Source organism: Echiichthys vipera (assembly GCF_963691815.1).
Source record: "Echiichthys vipera genome assembly, chromosome: 9".
Lineage (NCBI taxonomy): Eukaryota > Metazoa > Chordata > Actinopteri > Perciformes > Trachinidae > Echiichthys > Echiichthys vipera.
Window position 1 is genome coordinate 5,227,378 of NC_139834.1, and position 20,647 is coordinate 5,248,024.

Consider the following 20,647-nt stretch of genomic DNA (forward strand, 5'->3'; position numbering starts at 1 on the left):
CAAACTCTTTAATAAAAAGACACGGAAGGAGAATGGACGGCGGAGAGAATTTGCAGAGGGACAAGCCAAGCAGTGCTCGTTGACCTCCTCTCTCCCCGTGTCAGATACGTTAAAGGTGTCTCTTGTTTCTGATCTGATGAAGCCTCCAATGTGTTGTCCTGTCTGACAACTGAAAGAATTGACTTGTGTTGCGTTTGTCAAAGCAACAGAAGTATTTTGACAATTATATCATGTGGATCATAATGAGTACTAGACTTTTGGTTCTTAAAGTGTATTTTGACACCAATAGCCTACTTTTGTACTTTTACCTAAGTAAATATCTGAATGCATGCTTGACTAACAGAGTATTTCTACACTGTTGTAGAATGTTTTGGCAACATAGTGTGCTCTTTTTAACAAAAAACAATATAAATAAGAAGTGACCCTTCTTATTTACGCAGGCTGTGCTTCAAAAATCGTACTTTCTGTATTTTTTAGATGTTCTTTTAGGTATGTTTTACTCATTTACCTTTTACCAGTATATTAGGGATTTTTCTTAAATCTAATTTCATTTTCTCATTCAATTAAACTCAAACTCTATTGCTCATTCATCCCTTCCCAGGAGATTCAACAATCTAACCTCAAAGGACAACTGTTCACACATGGCCCGGGTGACCCCAACGACTGTCGTTCAGACTCAATAGAGCACTAACGAAGTCGAAACCAACTGCCCACTAACGACTGTCACTCTAACGACGGGCGTGGGCACTTGGAGCACAAAGGGTGTCAGTGACATCATCGGCCTTGTGAGAGGTTAAATACCTGGATCTCCACACCAGTTAGTTGGACCAGTCCCAGCCTGGTGCTGGTCCTGGTCCAGTCCCAGCCTGGTCAGATGCGTACATGAACGTATGAAGCCTCTTGGATGAGAGGTGAAACGTCTTCCTAGACAAACAACCAGTCCAGTTGTTCTTGACTGAAATTGCTTTGAGGATAACGACGACCTGGACGAATGAGAACATTCACAGGTCTATTGCTCCTGCTTCTAATGTATTTAAAAGAAGTACATTTTACGTTTGTGTCTTTTAAATTCAGTTTTTTCTTGTCGACCTAATGTATCGTTACTGAGCAGAGACACGATCATGTCAGAGTACAACTGTTTTATTTGCACTTTATTTTCATTTTTAACAGAGACTGGTACATTTTCTACTTTGTTCTCTACTTGAAAGCATTAAAAAGTCATTCATGAAGCTGAAATGTATCTGCCGTGAAATCATGCATTAGTCCTGGATATAAGAAATGCATTATTTATGCGATCTGCAGAAACCTCGATATTTAACGACTTTGGCACCATTTAAAGTCTGAATGGTATCGGTCTTTTAGTTGACCGCGATGTGTCAGAACAAATGCCCTGGGAGTCAGTGATGTCGGAAAATAAAACTCCACGGGACTTTGACCGTGTTTCGTGTCCCGTTCGCTTATTTTCCCCCAAACTACAATCTTTACTTAAACCTAACCAAGTCGTTCTGATGCCTAAACCTAAGTAGTGTCAGTAGTTTTTGTTTGAATTCACGGTTCTCGTGTGTTTAAAGCTGTGACCGCGGAGCGTCAAAAAGTGACGGTATGTGGCGAGTAGGGAATGAGAACTGGTCACACTGGTCTGCGGTTTGCAGAAGCGTGCAGGCCAACATTTTATTCTGGGTCGTTTGTATTTTATATCATTTAGAAGGCATAAAGCACAATCAGAAAGAGCTTCATCTGGCACGAAGTCACAATCTACCATAACTTAAATTCAAATCCAGAGCCAAGCACAGAGAAGCCAATTTTACGACCGATGGTGAAGCCAGTTCCCAGCACCTTCGCCTCCACACCCGACGGGCCGACGCCAACACCGGTGTCTGCTGACAGACCCAACGTAGCTTTCACCGGACCAGCAGAGGCTGAAGCACTGGCCAGTTCTGCTTTCGCCAAGGCTCTGACACCCGCTGCCCTTGAGATTTCGGCTCCCGCGCTGGCGTTGGGCCCTTTGGCCTCGGCATCAAAGAAACTCCATTCAGCGCGAGCGTGGCCCACTCCTGCGCCAGCGTACGCTCCAAGCGCCTCATCCTCGTCAAATTTTCCTGCACCGGCGTAGGTACCAGTTGCAAAAGCTTTACCAGACCGTTCAATGGTGTCAACCATTAAGTCCTCCCCGCCTGTGCCAACATGTAGATCTCCTTTCACAACTGCAAAAAAGAGACACTCCATTTAATCCCAAAAACTTTTAACACTCAAAACATGTTGATATTGGAATGAAGTATTTTCGGATGTATGGTGTGATGAAAAGAGATGTCTGTAAAAAACCTTTGACCCTTTTATGTCAACAAAATGAACATGAATTTATCCAATGTTCATATTTCTGTTTTGAGAATGTATGAAATATGAATGAATATGAAAAATGTGATTTAAGTAAGACGATGCAAACAAATAGTTTATCATTTTGGATTATATCACAACGTCAACTCAAAGCACTGATTGATACTGTGAATTTTTTATTTTCTTTAACTCAACTGCATTAAAAAAAAAATGCAAAGCCAGCTGGAACAGCTAATAAGGTCAAGGTTATGTGTAAAACTGATTTGGTGGCACCAGGGCAGGGAGAGAGACGCTGCCCTGGAATCTTCTCCCTAAAAACTCAGACCGAACCATGTGCACCTGGATGGGACCTGACCTGGAAAGCAAAAATGGGCAAGGCACCGTGGAAACAGCGCCTCCTCAACCACACAGGAGAAGGACACCTGTCCCCAGGAATACAGAGATACATAACAAAACCAAATCCACTTTTTAAAGTTATAATTACATGTACATTGACTTTATAATGTAGTAACCGTTTATTGATCCTGGTCCCATGTATTTTCCTTTTTCCAGAGAAAATCATAAATAAATGTTGAACGGAGGTTAGCCCTAATGTGCAGTCATAGGTACTGATACAGAAGCCTGACAGTCGGTCGACGTGGGCTGCAGTCTTCGCTGTGTGTTCAAGTCATTTTTTTTTGGTCGAGACATGAGCGACGAGAAAACACAGTCAGACTTCATTGCCACTAGTTCTTTGATGTTGGTTCGGTGTGTCTGGGCCTTTAGGGTAACTGAATTTTATTTCAGGAAAAGTTGCAGTTTAGTGTGACTCGAGATTTCAGACTTGTGCACAATCTTTTTATTTATGTACTTTTAAGGGCGTCATTGCCGCCCACCATGCGTAACTGTACGCCTCCGGTGTGCGAGCAGCTACACACCACAGCAGATGACACAGAGCAACTCACCTGCCGCTGCCGATGACCAGGGCGAAGTCAGTTTAGAATATTTAACGGATGTTCACTCAGGTCCCAGCCTGTCCATGTGTCCCACATCCAACTTCAAACTAACTTCGCCCCGATCTGCTGCTGTAGTTTCATTACCGTCATATTGCTTGGCTTTAATAACTCAATAAGCCAAAACAAAAGAATCAGCGAAACAAGAGAACCCCAGAATGTGACGCCTGTGTGTTAAGCTCAGCTGCGTAAACTATGAAAGTTAGCTAGGTGCTAATGCTTTAGCTTGTGAGAGGATAACTTTAAGATCAGCGTTGGTTGGAAAGTGTTCTCTTGCCTGTGCTGCTGGCTGATGCTGTTAAACCAGGAATGTCAGCTAAAGACGTTACAGGTTTATTGTTGTCCACATAATGTTAATGTTACTGCGTCTGAGTTTATATTTGTTTAACAGGAAAAGCTCACTGACATTAAACATCCCTTTATGTCGGGGCAGCCGGTGCCACAGTGGTTAGAGGAGACGCCCCATGTAAAGAGGCTGAAGGTCGTCAAGGCAGCAGACGTGGGTTCGACTCTGACGGTGGCCCTTTGCTGCATGTCCCCCCCCTCTCTCTCTCACCCCATTTCCTGTCTGACCTTTCTAATAAAAGGCTTGAAAACTGCCAAAAAAAATTTTTTCACAGTGTCCTAAGACAGGAAGCAGCACGACTAACAACGTTTCTGACAAACATAATCAGCAGGCAATACAAAATACATGACTATAAAACACTAAAGAATATGTGAAAGTGAAAGTGAAAACAGCAAATATTCAACAAAATCCACCATAATCATGAATATATCAGTCAGAATATCTACAGCCTGATGTGTCTGCCTCCAGCTGTCCCATACACAACAGTCATGGTGGTGTGTAATCCCACCCATCTCATTTATTTGTATTTTTAAAAAAAGCATAATCACAATTCATTTATTTAGTTTTATACTCAACGTTTACAAAAGAACATGGGAAATGGTCAAACCGATTTCCCAGCAGGCCATGCTCTTTTGTAAATAAATGAATTGTGATTATGATCTTTTTATTCACGGCCGTTATCAGTATCGTTACTGAAACCAAATAAACAGACATTAAAGAAAAGGAGGAGACGATGTGTTGGATGGGATTACCTGCCACCATGACTGAAATACCAGTCAGCTCCATGTTGTTTCATAACGAACTGTGCACAGGCTGTCAGATGTGGGTGAGGGGTAGTGGAACAGTGAAATCTTGTGCTGCATTTGTGCATGAGGAAACCCCGCCCTTATGCCCCAGGGCCCAGCACAAGGCTCGCTCCGGAGGCTAGCACAACTATGCTATGCCACTAAATGATGCCACATAAAACCAACTCACAACAGCACATTTCTGTAAAATGTAAGCATTATTATTCATATTACAATGTTAATTTACCATCTCTAAGGGGAATTTCATGCTTGTAGAATGCAAAATGTTTGTAATTAAATGTTAAAAACTATGTGGAAATAAGGCACAATCTTGTTCAATTTACAGTTACAAACTGTATCTTAAATATGGAAAATAACCGTATTTTTATAAGAAGGTAATTTTCTGTTATTTCGCAGCATTTTTTGGGGCCCCAGCTGATGGAAAATAACCGTTTTTTAAAGATTTTTTTACAGTGTATGTTAACTTGTCACAGTAGGAGCAGTGCTCACACAACCCTGCGAAAAGTGGAACATTTGAACATTGCACGTGCACACGTGAATGCGCGTCACATAGCACTACACTGCATATACAAACATTTTCGTTCCTGCCTGTAACAGGGAAGGTTTTCGTTGCCACCGTACTCTACGGGGGAATTTTTGGGTCTCTGTAAATCATAAATAAGTCATAGAGTGTGGTCTATACCTACTCTGTAAAGTGTCCTGAGATAACTTTTGTTATGATTTGGAACTCTAAATAAAATTAAATTATATTGTATTGTATGTGTTCACTTCACTGAATGAGAAAATTCTCAGTACTTTTCATTGGTCAAGTATCTCATTCACACAGGTGTATACGACAATAGGCCTTTCTAGATCTATTTATTCATGGGTGTGCATGGTAACCTCTCCTTGTCCTATATTTGACTCTAAACACTCACAGTTACAATGATACAACAGGAAGCACCTTCCTTATTTTAATTTTATATCGTCGCTGTGTATTTTCTATTATTATTTATTCTCTTCTTTTTTCTAATTTGTTGTTATTTCTATTCTTATCATCTGGTAAAATCAGTGTAATTATTGTGTGTATTTATTGACAACAATAATAATAATAATAATAATAATTTCCCGTCCACAGAGACCTTCTGAAAAACAATATTACTTTTTCATTTGTAGTGTCGGGGTAATCTCACTTGGTTGTTTTAATGAGGCACTGGTGTGTTTTCTTCTGAAACTGAACTTGTGTTTTAATATTAACTCATGAACACAGAATTATTTGATTTGTTCTCAAAGTAGTACAAAGTGATCCTATTTTCAGAATAGGGTTTGTAATGAAATTGATTACTTTATCCTCAAAATATTGGTAAAAAAAAAAAAAGGTCTTCTGACTACTCAAGGCGCTTCACAGTGTTTGTCACAATCACCCGTTCACACGGACATTCACACTGATGGCAGTGGACGTCTACATCTAATCTAATCTGACCATTCACACCACATTCACACACCCATGCGCAGCACGGGGAGCAATTCAGGGTTCAGTGTCTTGCCCAAGGACACTTCGACATGTGGACCGGGGGGAGATGGGGATCGAACTACCAATCTCTTGAACAGAGGACGACCCCACTCCACCAAGCCACAGCCGCCCCGGCTATATTATAACTTTTTTCTCAACAACACTGGCATTAAAATTCAGTTTGCTTATTTAGGTTCATGGAGACCTCTGACATCTTATACTTTAATGTTAACCCTCAAACCCTCAATTCTTTTATTTGTTGAATCTCACAATAATCAAAGTTCAAATATAACTGACAAAAAAAACATTAAAAACGTATTTACTTACTGTCTTGAGCGTTGTCTGAAAGAAAAGAAAGGCAAACGTTGTTATTTGATATTTATTTACTTCAATACTCAGCTAAATATGGACATTTATTTGTGTTCATTGACAGTATGCAGCGCTGCACACAGGACGTTACGTTTCCCTACCTGACATCTTCAGGAGACGTAGTTCACTCTGAAAGAAAAGGAGAAAATGTCGGCAGCCGATTACAACTAGAGTTTCTCTGAACTGCCTAAATAATGGTGGTCATGTATCTACAGCAGATAATATTCATTAGATTATGTATTACATTACATTCAAGCAAAAAACTATTGCTTTATCAACGGTCAAACTGCATTATCGTCTTAATAAAGTTAATTTATATGGAAATAACATTTAATCAATGTATTGAATACAGTCAATTAAAACATATAAATAACTGACACAGAGTGCACTTGTCAAATGCTGATCATAATGCATGCAGGATTACTTACTTAAATGAGCTTGTTGGGAGATGTTAAGCGCTGCGTGCTAAACTGCAAATGTTGGGGAGGTATATATACAGTGCTGTGCATCAGATGGAAACAGAAACTGTGCATTCACTCTGAAAATGAAAGTAACAACCCCACAGTAAACCCCCTCCTCCTCTATCTGCCTTTCAGACAGTTTATAAAATATTCATTTACTTTTGCTCTCTGTTCTACAGGATGCAGATCCTAAATGCACCACTTATGGACCACTCTAGTCCAGCATAAACAGCATATGTCATATGAAGCACTCAGATCTTGTACTTAAGTAAACGTATCAATACCACAGTATAAAGATCAAAGTATGCATTCAAACATTTACTGTAAAACAAAAAGTTAAAGTACAAGAGGACTAGCATCAAAATATACTGAAAGTACCTAAAGTAAAAGTGCTCATTATGCAGCAATGGTCCATTTTAGGGTAATGCATATTATATTGCTGTGTTGTAATTATGAATGCATTAATGCAAAGTCAAACTACTTTATAAACTCTATCTGATGGTAGCTTGGGAATTTCTCCTTGGAATCAAGATTCAAGATTCAAGAAGCTTTATTTATCCCGAGGGAAATTATTGTGCAACAGTTTCGATACAAAGGCGGAAAAGGATCAGAGTAACAATAAGCATAAACATAAATCAAATCAAAATAAAGCTAACGTCAGATAAATCAAGCAATGAACCAAGTGTGACAGAGTGCAACAGACGTCGTGGTTAAGCGCAGGTATATACAATATACAACAATACGCAGCGTGCAGTTTAGCAGCAGATTGAAATAAAATAAGTACAAACTAGATAAGTGCGAAGGAGCGATAAGTTATAAGTGTTAAAAATGTTAAAAATGTAGCAGCATGTCCTACAGAACTAAGTGACAGTATGGCACAGTGGAGTGTAGCAGCATTTCGTACTTAAGTAAGTTACAGTCAATCAATAAAACCTTTAATCGTAAAGGCTGAATATGTAAAATCTTTATTAAAAGCTATATTTTTTAAATAATACACCCACAGGTAGTTTTGGGGGGTACAGAATGAAAGTATTGCTCTTCCATAAAAAATATATTTAGTCTGAATTAATATTTAAAAATGTTTTTGACTGGTTTGACAATGACTTTCTGTCCCGTTCTGTTTCCATGGTAGCAGCCAATAGCGTTGGGCGTTGCTGGTTGCCAGGGTTGTCTCTTGTTGCTACAGAAACAAGAATCCTTCTGAGTTGAGAGCTAGCTGATCGATAACACAGCACTCACAGAAAGACTTCCAGCTGAAGACTGGCTAACGTTAAATACTGTTGTTAATGAACTGATCAGTCTTATTAGTAATAAATGAGTCACTGCCCTGTTTGATTCATCACTGACATGGAGCAGGCTGATCGCTGACACACTCTGCAACAAACCTGGCAACCCCGACTGCTGGAATTATGTTTTGTTGTTGCGACTACGATCTTAAGACACTAGATGGTGGTGTTCTGCTCATTCTCCATATTCAACCTTTAACTACAGTATTTAAAATGTAAGTCTGGCGAAAATGGACCTTGTGGTCTTCTTCTGGGCGGCTGTGGCTTGGTGGCAGAGTGGGTCGTCCTGTGATCGAGAGATTGGTGGTTCGATCCCCATCTCCCCCCGTTCCACATGTCGAAGTGTCCTTGAGCAAGACACTGAACCCCAAATTGCTCCCCGTGCTGCGCATGGGTGTGTGAATGTGGTGTGAATGGTTAGATCAGATTAGATGGTCTGTAGATGTCCACTGCCATCAGCGTGAATGTCTGTGTGAATGGGTGAATGTGACAAACACTGTGAAGCGCCTTGAGTAGTCAGATGACTAGAAAGGCGCTATATAAGTACAAGTCCATTCTTCGGCATGAAAATAGATCAAATAAGAAATCAAGAGTTTTTGATCCTTACCTATTTTCTACCTTTGAAACCTTTGAACAGATCTAACCCTAAACCTAACCCTTTGAACATGATGATGAGTCTGTGTCATACTGAAAATGAAAGTGGAGACATTAGAGCACTGAACAGCAGCCAACAGCTTCCTGGCTTCCACTCAGCTTGATCATTTTGCACTGACATTAAACTTTTTTTTCTTATTATCGTCTGTACTGTTGGTTTTCTCTATAAAACATTGGAATAAGATCTGTAGTTGTTTTGCCCACGGCTAGATGCAGGCAGAGCCAAAGAATGAGGTCAATAACAGGAAGTAGCACTAAATGTTTACTGGATGGACTCAAAAAGCTTCTGCAGACTTAAGAGAGCTTTAATTACTTTGCAAATTAAGATTTCCCCGTGGGATTCATGTTTGGTTCGTCAGGTTTTTTTGTTTTTCTCTTTCACTTTAAAGCAGACGCTCCGATTCAGTATGCAACTGTTATTTATTTATTTATTTATTTATTGTTTTAGCCTGTCTGCAAAAACTCAATAAAGAGATTTTTTTTTTTTTTTTTGGAGGGGGGGGGTTGATCCAATCAGGAAGTGCCAAAAACTACAGTTCTCTGAGTGTCCACTAGGGGCAGGTTTCATAACACAGCAGTTTCTCATTGACCCCCATGTTAAACAGGCCGTTTTCAATGCATCATTACACCTGTTTAAGGCCTGGTACAAAAAAACATTCTAGTCTGTATGTTTAGGTCATATCTCCATGACAACACTGAGGGGGCTCAATTTTTTTGTACCTGGCTTAAAAAATGGACGTAGCATCTTCGTCGGGGCCCGTTCTCTTAACTTCATCCAATCGTCCTCGCCAGGGCCGGGGTGGGTAATCGGGAGATGCGGGAGAATTAACAGGGGGGTCAGTGAGAAACTGCTCTATTATGAGTGTGTTGATTTTAGTCACAATGTAATTGAAGTTTTGTTATTACTCACTGTGTACGTATCAAAGTTTAATAAAAAATGATTTAGCATGCTTTCACATTATTATCAACTTAAAACAGATGGCATAATTAAAGGATGTTGCAGATAAGTTCCAGTTTAAAACTAGGTGCAATACAATGAGGGGGTCAGAAGACTGGGTTGAGTGTTCTTTCTACAGGAGCTGGTGGTTCATTTGAGGATCCATGTGATCAGGGGGCAGAGGATTCAACTCGTGAACGAATGAGAGCCAGTCTGGGATTCATGGAACCAGGAACTGCTTGAGCAACACTCTGAACCAATCACAACAACTCAATGACTTTATTGCGCTATAAATGCTTTGTGAAGGAGGGGCTTGGTGCTCTTTCTGCCTCTGTGATCACAGCAACAACTTGGCTGAAAGCCAAGATCCCTGCGACTCCTGACCCCAGAGAGAGTCCCTGGCCAGACGGAAGATTCTTCGCTGTGGTTTTTATAATAAACTTCTAAAACTTTAAGAAGTGCTCTGCCTGTCATTGAAAAGAACACAACACAAACCTGCCCCTACTGGACACTCAGAGAACTGACATTTTTAGCACTTCTGTATTGGATCAACCAGGAAATGGCTGTGGTGGGTGCTTGGTAAAAACTACTGTGGCATTGTTGCGTCTATGATGATCCAATAATCTGAAGTACTTCAAATTTATCATATTTATTTATCAAAGTTATCCTTTTTTTGCACTTACTGTGCGCTGATTTAGGAGGTAAGTACAGTGTGGTTTCCTTTGTGAAAAAAGAAGATATTATTACGTGAAATTATATTTAAGTTAGAATCCGTAAGATTTTCATCTAGGCCCTGTTTAGACGGAGACGCTCTAGAAAGGAAACACTAAAGTGGCGTTGCGTTCTCACTTTCTATTCCACGTTTAGATGAGCATGTTTTGGGCAAATGGTGACGGTGACACAAAAGTGTGTAAATTGGATGTAGTGTGCACGTCAGGTGTGTAGGTGGAGCTGTGAAGCACTGCCACACAACAGCACCCAGAGCTGGTGCATGCGTAGAAACTTTCTTCTACTCCTCTCCCTAACAGCGGAGAAGCAGGACGCCGTACATTGTAACATATTCAACCTTTAACTACAGTATTTAAAATGTAAGTCTGGCGAAAATGGACCTTGTGGTCTTCTTCGGCATGAAAATAGATCAAATAACAAATCAAGAGTTTTTTATCCTCTTCTATTATCTACCTTTGAAACCTTTGAACAGACCCAACCCTAAACCTAACCCTTTGAACATGATGATGAGTCTGTGTCATACTGAAAATGAAAGTGAACATCATAAAAATCATAAATGCTTTATTTTAAGTTGCAAAGACCTTTCAACATTAGAAGGGACATATATTAAGTGGGGGGTTTCGGGGTCCACCCCAAACCACTACCACAGCAACTTCCTGGTTGATCCAATCAGGAAGTGCCAAAAACGGCAGTTCTCTGAGTGTCCACTAGGGGCAGGTTTCATAACACAGCAGTTTCTCATTGACCCCCATGTTAAACAGGCCGTTTTCAATGCATCATTAAACCTGTTTAAGGCCTGGTACAAAAGAACATTCTAGTCTGTATGTTTAGGTCATATCTCCATGACAACACTGAGGGGGCTCAATTTTTTTGTACCTGGCTAAAAGATGGACGTAGCATCTTCGTCGGGCCCGTTCTCTTAACTTCATCCAATCGTCCTCGCCAGGGCCAGGGTGGGTAATCGGGAGATGCGGGAGAATTAACAGGGGGGTCAGTGAGAAACTGCTCTATTATGAGTGTGTTGATTTTAGTCACATTAGTCCAAATAAGTGGTTACCCTGTTTGATTCATCACTGACATGGAGCAGGCTGATCGCTGACACACTCGGCAACAAACCTGGCAACAAACCTGGCAACCCCGGCTGCTGGAATTATCTTCTGTTGTTGCGGCGTGAGCCAGCATGAGCAGATCAGAGCACACTTTTGTGTTTTTACACCTTTACATAGAAACACAACGGTGGAGCGTTGTTAAGATTTCCACTCTCGAGAGGGAGTTTCACTTTTTGGCGTTTTAAGCCCCAAAAACGCCGTCACCGTCTAAACGAAAGGCACATCTGATCCAATATTTTGTTGTTTTCAACCACGAGCGTTGTCGTGGAAACAGGGCCCTAGTTAATTGTGTGTTAAGTTCCTATTCATCACAGAGTGAGTTAAAACAATGGTGATTTATGTGACCCACTAATGAAAGCACCTGTTGCATCTGCGTGTCTGTGGAGACATTCCCTCTCTAAATGGAAATACACCGCCATGTCAGTGACGCTGCTGACGCTGTAGATACTGTGGGGGGTGAACATCATTTGTGTTCCTGCAGGCAAACACAGACATGTGTGCACAAAGTTAGAGCCTGAAAAGAAAGTTGTTCAGAAACCGACTTGACTTCAAACTGGTCATTTGTGCAGCTGCCACGGTTACAGATTTACACTCAGTTACAGTAAACAACAAGTGAAAGTAACAACTTTAGGGGAATTCTAGGCTTCACAATAAACCTGGCTGCAGTTGTACCATGTTCACTGTGGGTTTAGTGTCTTAGCATGCTAACATTTGCTAATTTACACTCAAATGTATACTGTTTGTTTATTTATTGTTATTCAGTCTTGCTTTCCTTTTTAGTGTAAAATTGGAGGGATTGTCATTTATTGTGTTACTGTAAATATGTAAGACAAATGTATAATTTATGGCATTTTCAGTGTATATTGTAATAATTAACATACATTGTACATCTTTAATTTGCATTACATTTTATAGGTATATGACACAGTGCCTATAGAAAGTCATGATACCCTTTTTAAATAGTCACTTTTTTTTCAGTCTGAAAATGTGTGATTTACACATTTTTACGAAAGCGTATAAGAACCATGTATGAAAAAAAAATTGCGGACCGGGGGAGGGGGGTAATATGTCGAGAAAAATAATGCAGATTTCTGAGTTCAAATCTACTTGAAATTTTTTTATATATATATAAATTGTGGGGCACAAAAATAAATCACGATAAGAAAAAAACAACTTTTGTTTCATATTTCCAACCGGAAGTTTCCATTTCCACAGTAAAGCAGCTGTGAGGACGGAGCTGTGTCAGAGAGAGTGCTGCTGCTGCTGTTGCCGCTGTGTCTTCTACCAACAGTTGAGAAATGGAGGGAAAGCGTGATGAAGTGACGTCACATAGGAACATGAAATCAGGCTTTTCCAAGAACCCTTCACTGAACTATCTTACTTCTGTAATCATCATGTGTGTAATCCAGGACAGATGATGACTGGGATCAGAAAATAATTGTTCCATTTCAAAAGACACCAATTCAATTTTTGGGGGGGCTGAAGTCCCATAGGGTCAACTGGAAGCAGAATTACAGTGGCGGGACTTAGCAGCCCTATTGTCTGTCACTCTTCAACTTTATTTTCTGTCGATTCTTTCATGTGGCGGGGCCGAAGAATTTGTTTTGGTTTTTTGTTGCCTCATCAGATATTAACAGGGTAGAAGCATGTGCATGTTGCATCCGATTAGAATGGGCTATAGCAATATTACAATTTTAGTCATCACGAGCGCACTGATGAGTCAGTCCGCATGCTGCCTCAGTACTTGCACTCAAAGTTCAATCTTATATTATGATTAAAGATTTGTCTTTGCCAATGCAGCTGCTGCCACGGAAACTTTAGGATTTAAAGGGTTTAACGTTTCTAAACATCAAAGGCGTGCGATCAGGATGATTTGAAATGTGCTGAAGGGAAATACAGATTCTACACTTGGAGGTTTTCAGAAAAAAAATAGGAAAAACGGATAGATAATCAAACCCATCTGAGGTTTATTATATAATGAATGTGGATTTGTTTACAAAACAACCAAAGTGGAGTGTGTAAAGTACTGCAATGCTCTTAAATGATGTACAGACATTTTTACACACGTTCTCTCACACAAACTGGATAAAACAGTGTTTGTGATCCATCACAGTTTATAAGTACTGCATATTCACTTTCTACAACGTAATTGCAGCAGGCAGCCACACACACAAACACTCAGACATAAAAATGTTCTCTTAATCGGATAAAGGTGAAGATCAACGCTGTCGTGGCCACACACACGCACGCACACGCACGCACACCATCTGCCTCAGGGCTGCATGCGGATGGCTCCGTCCAGTCTGATGACCTCTCCGTTAATCATGGGGTTCTCAGCCAGCGATGTCACCAGGTGGGCAAACTCTGCGGGGTCTCCCAGGCGCGAGGGGAAGGGCACCTGGCGGGAGAGAAAGGAGCGGACCTTCTCTGGAAGACCAGCCAGGAGCGGCGTGGAGAACAGACCTGGGGGCAGGAAGATTCAGACACCAAGGAGAGGTCACTTTCAAAGTCAACATCAAATATTCTTCCTCTCCCCTGAACCTGATGGACGAGAGGCTCATGCTCGTGACAGCGCGAGATGGAAACATTAATGGCGTCCTACTCTGCTGAGCGGAAACGCTAGCTCCTTTCTTCTGGTGATACGGTTGCTGGGTTTGGTTCAGTAGAAAGAAAATAGTTCCTACATGAAACTGCTCACAACCAGGTCTGTGGATTATTTTGATGTGGTTTTCTTCTAGATAGACATCGCTTTTTTGGTGCTTTGAGCACCACAAACCAATCGCCATCTAGTTAACTTAGGGATGTATGGATTAACTCATTTTGCTGTGGCGTATACAAAACCGTAAGAATTGTAGAAGCAAGGATATCTGTGGTGTCCTGATTCCTGCATTGTGAAAGCAAATCTTGTGAGTCACGTTTTGTGTGTGAGAGGAGAGTCGTTGTTTCCATCTGAAGCTTTGAGAAGAAGAGCTGTAAATATCAGCATTTCAGCCTCATGAAAGCGCCTGAAATCTGCGGCGTGGAGCTTTTTAGATTATCTCCAACACGAGAAGGGAGTTGTTGTTAATATTTAGAGAAAAAAAGCAAAAAATTGTGACAAAAAAGTCGCAATATTTTAAGATAAAAAGTTGGCAGTTTGTGACGAAAAAGTGGTAATATTTAGAGAAAAGGTGGACATGTTTGAGAGAATGATCCGGCCCTTTCTGCTCAAGTCTGTGTGAAAAAGTGAATTAGTGAATGTGACGTTACTAAGCTGGACCAAACCCGTTTAAAGTGGGCCGGAGGAGTTCACAACGTCTTCCCCTTCACTGTCTACATCTGGAGGGGAGATGGAGCAAAAGTCTGAATATTTTGAGGAAAAAAATCTGAACATTGTGACAAAAAAAGTCGCAATATTTTGAGAAAAAAGTCGGAAAATGATGACAAAAAAGTTTCAATATTGTTTTGTGTTTTTAAAGATTTCTTTTTGGCAGTTTTACGAGGGCTGGAGGAGTTCACTGTCTACATCTGGGGGGACATGTAGCAGTTACCTGGATGTAACCCCAGTTCTATGAGGACGTGCTCAGCCTGGATATTTTACAGAGAAAGTAGCAGACTGTTTTATTTTCCTTCCAGTGTCAAATAATAAATTCATTAACAGACGTGAAACTGATATCTTGGAATGAAGTGCGCCTTTAACTCAACAAAGTAAAAGAACCAGACATCGAAGTATAACACTTACTGCAGGTAAATAAGTTCAAATGTTAACTACTAGATATCACCATGAAACTTCCCCAGCTGATCACTGACATTAAAAAAAATGAATCTTCTGTCACCAGTTTTCAGAAATGTTAGGTTTCAATAAGCAAATGATGCATTTCTCTTGTCAAATGTGTGCTGTTTTTTTCCAGATCAGAAATGTGAACACTGGATAAAGTCGGGTCCAAAACTCTTGTTTCATTTCGTTGACATGTTAGAGTCAAAGAAAAATACTTTCAACAGCCTTAAAAATCCATTTTGGTCATTTTGTTATGAATTAAATGTATAAATGAGGTTGTGAATAATATCTGAACAAACCCTTTTGTAAAAACCTTCAGAATATAGAGAGGTATGAAACTGGTGTGCTGCAAAAAACTCACTTTAAAGATTCATTTAATGCATTTTGCAAAACAGTACGGATGAATAGGGTAAGAAAAAATACCAATTAATCTATGTTTAAATATGCAAATAAGACATTTTCTTACGTTAACTTTTGGTGACTGTAGGAAAAATCCAAAGACAAACAGAGAAAATATATTCAAATAGACACTTAAGTGTATTTTAGATGTTTTCTTTCCTTTAGTTCAAAGAAGACATGTCACGGAAGGTAAATAGCCCAAAGTGCATGAAGACAACAACTCACTATTTCCTCCTGTTTGAGCAATGTTTGCTAAAAAGGAGTACAGCCGTTTTGGAAAGAATTATTACGCTCTCTTTTATCCTCATTAAATTTCTGACAATTATGCGAGAAAATAAAATCGATCTCACCCTGACGCCTGTACAGTAAATATCAATATTAGCTTAGCTTAGCTTAAAGAGTGGAAACAGCTAAGCTGGCTCCATTCAAAAAGGTAAAACAGCAGCAGCACCTCTAAAGCTCGCTCATTAACACTTCTGAGGGCGCACTCCCACTGTGCCTCCGTATCGTGCCCCGTGCTTTAGGATCCTTGTCCCCTTCTCCAGGCCCGTTTGTACTCACACTACCTGGGCCTCGGAGAATGCTTCTTGCTGCCTATACGCCATCCCGCCGTAACACGACACACGCATTGATGACGTCATCGCGATGACTTCAGCCGTGGAATGTGCTGAGGCACGGTACGGATGGACAGTGGGAGTGCGCCCTAACTCTCTAAGCACTCACCAGGTGCGATGGTGAGGACTCTGATGCCCATGGGCGCCAGGTCTCGTGCGATGGGGAGCGTCATTCCAACAATTCCACCTTTAGAAGCTGAATATGCCGCTTGGCCCACCTGGAAGAATGCAAAAAAAAAAAAGAAGAAGAAGAAGAAAAGTTGAGAAATGGAGCGACCACTTAGTTATTTCTTTTATGTTTTTGCGTGCGTTTCAAATGACCTGTCCGTCAAAGGCGGCCACGCTGGCTGTGTTAATGATGCAGCCTCTGTGTCCGTCTGCATCCGGCTCGTTCTTGCCCATCGCACCCACAGCGAGACGGATCACATTAAAGGTCCCTGCGATGTTCACCTGCAGAAAACAGACGACAACAACGCAGAAGATTGTTGTGGCACACAAACAAACACTTTAATGTCTCAACATTCAAGGTTTCTTTATTGTCATTCGGCAAAACAGTAAAATGTAGAGTGCATGGCGCTGTTAAAACTACTACATTTAGTACAGTTTTTGAGTATTTGTACTTGACTTTGACTGCACTTCAGATTTATTAAAGCTGTTACTTGTTACATTTGCTTTGAAGTCATTGGATGATGAGAATACCTTTGCACGTTTCTAAAGTTATAATCAGTCAGGTTTGAGACCCCTTGTTTCTAGTGGCCTCTGTGGTGATAAGATGTAACTGCAGGCGAGCCTGTTATTTCAGAGCCTCCATCTTGTTACGTTCACTATGTGTTTTGACAATTTTTTTTGTTCTTTTGTAAACTTTATTGAAACACATTCACCTCTCTACTTCCGGCCTGTCCCCTATGGCGCGGACACACGCGGACGCGGACACACGCGGACACACACACACGCGGACACACACACACACACACGCGGACACACACACACACACGCGGACACACACACACACACACGCGGACACACACACACACACACACACACACACACACACACACACACACACACACACACACACACACACACACACACACACACACACACACACACACACACACACACACACACACACACACACACACACACACACACACACACACACACACACACACACACACACACACACACACACACACACACACACACACACACACACACACACACACACACACACACACACACACACACACACACACACACACCTTCTGCCCTTACTACAAGCCTGACTCAGAAGTTGAGGTTCCCGATTTCCAATTACAATCGAACGTAGCATAACCGTCTGGGCCGACAGACCAACTTCTGTCAGCAGAGTCACTAACATGGCGGCCTATTTCCATCTAGAGAGGAAATGTCTCCACAGACACACAGATATTGGAATACTCAGCAAAAAAGGCAACAAGTGCTTTCATTAGTGGGTCGCATGATCAATCCCCTTTGTTTTAACTCACTCTGTGATAGATAGAAACTTAAAAGACAAGTAAAAAGATGGAAATCTTACAGAGTGTAACGAAGGGCGTGATCACACTGTCCTCCCGGACCACGACCCGGACTTTAGGGTACTTGTCCCCCCTCCCTCTCCCCCCCGCGCCCCAGCCCCGTTTGTACTCACACTGCCAGGGCCGGCCAATGCTTCTTGCTGCCCATACGCCTTCAAGCCGTAACACGTCACACGCATTGATCGCGTGTGTGTGGCTTTGTTTACAAATCTTTCCGTAGACCTCGGAGTTTTTGTGCGTCTTGTCGACTGTTTTTGAATATTTTCATCCGACCAAATCTGCAGTAAACACAACGTGAACCTTTCACCACCATTGTTGTTGTTGTTGTTGTTTAATATCCGTGCATGGTCCGTCCTTCTATTTACATGTCCGAACAGGCGGACATAACGCTACTGCCGTAGGGCTCGTGCTCGTGCTCGTACACGTGCGCACGCTCGTGCTCGTACATGTGCAAACGGCTCCGCTAAAGCCCACCTCTTTCAAGCGGGCCGTGGCGGCCCAGCTGGCCCCAGTTGAGCGCGGAGCGGGTGCGCTCACACTACTTAAAGGTACTAGACTTTAGCTGAAAAACCGGTTTTGGCCGCGGCCAGAAGGACAGTGTGAGTACGCTGTAAGGACAGTACTTTGAGTAAATGTTTTTCCACCACTGGAAAGTCACTTATGTTGTGTGTGGGTTTTACATTGATGACACGCTGGAAGTCCTCCAGGCTGTGAGGGACGTCCTTCTTGAAGTTATAGGTTTTAACGGCGACAGCGATGCCGGCGCAATTAACTGCCAGGTCCAGCTTCCCGAACTTCTCTCTGGCCAGGGACACCGCCGCCTGCACGTCCGCCTCCGAGGTCACCTGAAGACAAGACGAGGACACAACATGAATAATAATAAGTCATAATAATAAAAATATTAACGAATAATTTGCTTGCACTTTGAAGGTTTAACATGTACCACCAGTCCAGATGCTGTATATGTTTAAATGATTTTATGGATTTGCTTCATTAGTGATATTTCTGTTACAGTCAGAATAGAAAAAAAACGTGATATGAGCCGAACAGTGGATTTTGTGAACCGTTCCACCCCTAGTAAATTCCCTTCTTTTTGAGTGTAATGGAAGAGCTGAAACTCCAATTTCCTTCAGGATCAATACAGTTTTTTATCTATCTGTCTTTTCTCCCATCATGCAACACTGGGGGAACATCAATAAATGGAAGTTTGAAGCATTTTCATTCTTTCAAATGTAAATCTGGTGTCTTGAATTATACGTTTTTTTAATCTGTTAAAACGGTAAAAGAAGCTGATTCCAAACCGTTGGTGCCCACTGATTGAACAGGAGCGATTGGTTGTGGTGAGTTCTGGACTCACGTCTGCAGGAGCGAAGGCGCAGCGTTCCCCCAGGCTCGCTGCCAGAGCCGGGCCGTCAGAGGAGGGCAGGTCCAGGATCACAGCCGACGCTCCGCTCTGCACCAGGCGCTCAACAGTGGCCCGGCCCAGACCAGACGCACCGCCCGTCACCAGGCCAACCATACCCTACTCAACACACACGCACGCACACAAGCACACACACACACATGCACGCACGAGGGAGGAGGGGAGTACAGGGAAATTAAAAACAAGTAAAACCAGTCAGTTGCAGTAAAATCAGACACACCTTTACACACGTTTTGGATCTGATTGTTCTGAATCTATTATTTACTCATTTTGCATCTATTTTTTAGACATGTTGCATCTTTGAGAGGTGGTTTTGCATCTATTTTAGTCTTTTTGCATGTTTTTGTAATTGGTTTGCATCTATTTTTAGTCATTTCGCACCTTTTTTTAGTCATTTTGCATCTATTTTTTAGACAATTTCGGTCTCTATGTTGTCGTTTTGTTTCTCTCTGTGGTCATTTTACATCTACTTTCAATCCTTCTGTGTCTCTTTGTGGTCGTTCTGTGTCTAGTTCCAGTCATTTAGCATCCATTTGTGGTCGCTGTGCGTCCCTATAGTCTAGTTTGTCTCTTTATGCTCATTTTTCAGCATCATTATGAGTCCGGGCCCCTGGCTTCATGGAGCCCTGGACCTGTGCCCTGTAGGCCCGGTCAGTCATCCATCCACGACTGTACTTGAGTAATAAACTGAACTTTCCACCACTGTGGAAAACTCAGAACCAGGGCGAGTAAAGCTCAAACTATCTCCAGCGCCAGAGAGCACTTCATGGGAGTGAAAACAGTCATTCTTTTTGTGATTTGAGTGGACTAACGCTTTAAAAATGTAAACTTTCTCGTCTCACATGTCAGTGTAACAGAGAAGCTTAAGCATCAAACCGTGAGGCTGCTGCAGCTGAGCTCGCGCTGGTCCCCGACATGTTCACAGCTACACAACAACACTTCCGGACCACGAGCAAAACACACTCAACACACACATAAGCGGCAACACAAGCGCGCTCACGGGGTAACGCGCCACGACCCTCACACTAAATCAGAATTACTGACTCGTGTTTGCCTTTCCTCACCTTGACACACCGAATGTTCGCCATGTTGGATTTGGAGTTTCTTCTTGAGCCTTTTCTTGTTGTTGCTAAGGAAACGAGACTGCGCGTCACCGCCACCAACTGGCGAGGAGGGTACTTTTAACTACGACACGATAAAATAACAACTGAATAGGAATCAAAATAGCATAAAATAAGCAGCAATACATTATTGAAAATGTAAAAAAGTAATAAATTAGAATTTAAATAAATATTAAAATGACTTAAAAAATTTTTAAATGAACAGCAGATACAAAAGATTAAAAATAAAAATAAAAAATAATGTGAAAATTAAATAAAAGAC

General features: G+C 41.5%; 2 protein-coding genes across 2 annotated transcripts; both read right to left on the bottom strand.

Moving 5' to 3' along the window:
* Positions 1–1,201: 1,201 nt before the first annotated feature.
* On the bottom strand, positions 1,202–6,836 carry LOC310951644 (uncharacterized protein). Its single transcript, XM_083919964.1, has 4 exons — positions 6,768–6,836; positions 6,441–6,468; positions 6,298–6,312; positions 1,202–2,204 (listed from the first exon to the last, which is right to left on the bottom strand). The coding sequence occupies exons 2-4, from the start codon at positions 6,445–6,447 to the stop codon at positions 1,756–1,758; spliced, it is 471 nt and encodes a 156-aa protein (XP_083776090.1). The 5' UTR covers positions 6,448–6,468; positions 6,768–6,836; the 3' UTR covers positions 1,202–1,755.
* Positions 6,837–13,460: 6,624 nt separating this feature from the next.
* Positions 13,461–20,390, bottom strand: hsd17b10 (hydroxysteroid (17-beta) dehydrogenase 10). Its single transcript, XM_083920952.1, has 6 exons — positions 20,329–20,390; positions 19,199–19,363; positions 18,522–18,686; positions 16,607–16,735; positions 16,395–16,503; positions 13,461–13,978 (listed from the first exon to the last, which is right to left on the bottom strand). The coding sequence occupies exons 1-6, from the start codon at positions 20,350–20,352 to the stop codon at positions 13,788–13,790; spliced, it is 783 nt and encodes a 260-aa protein (XP_083777078.1). The 5' UTR covers positions 20,353–20,390; the 3' UTR covers positions 13,461–13,787.
* Between the last annotated feature and the right edge of the window lie 257 nt (positions 20,391–20,647).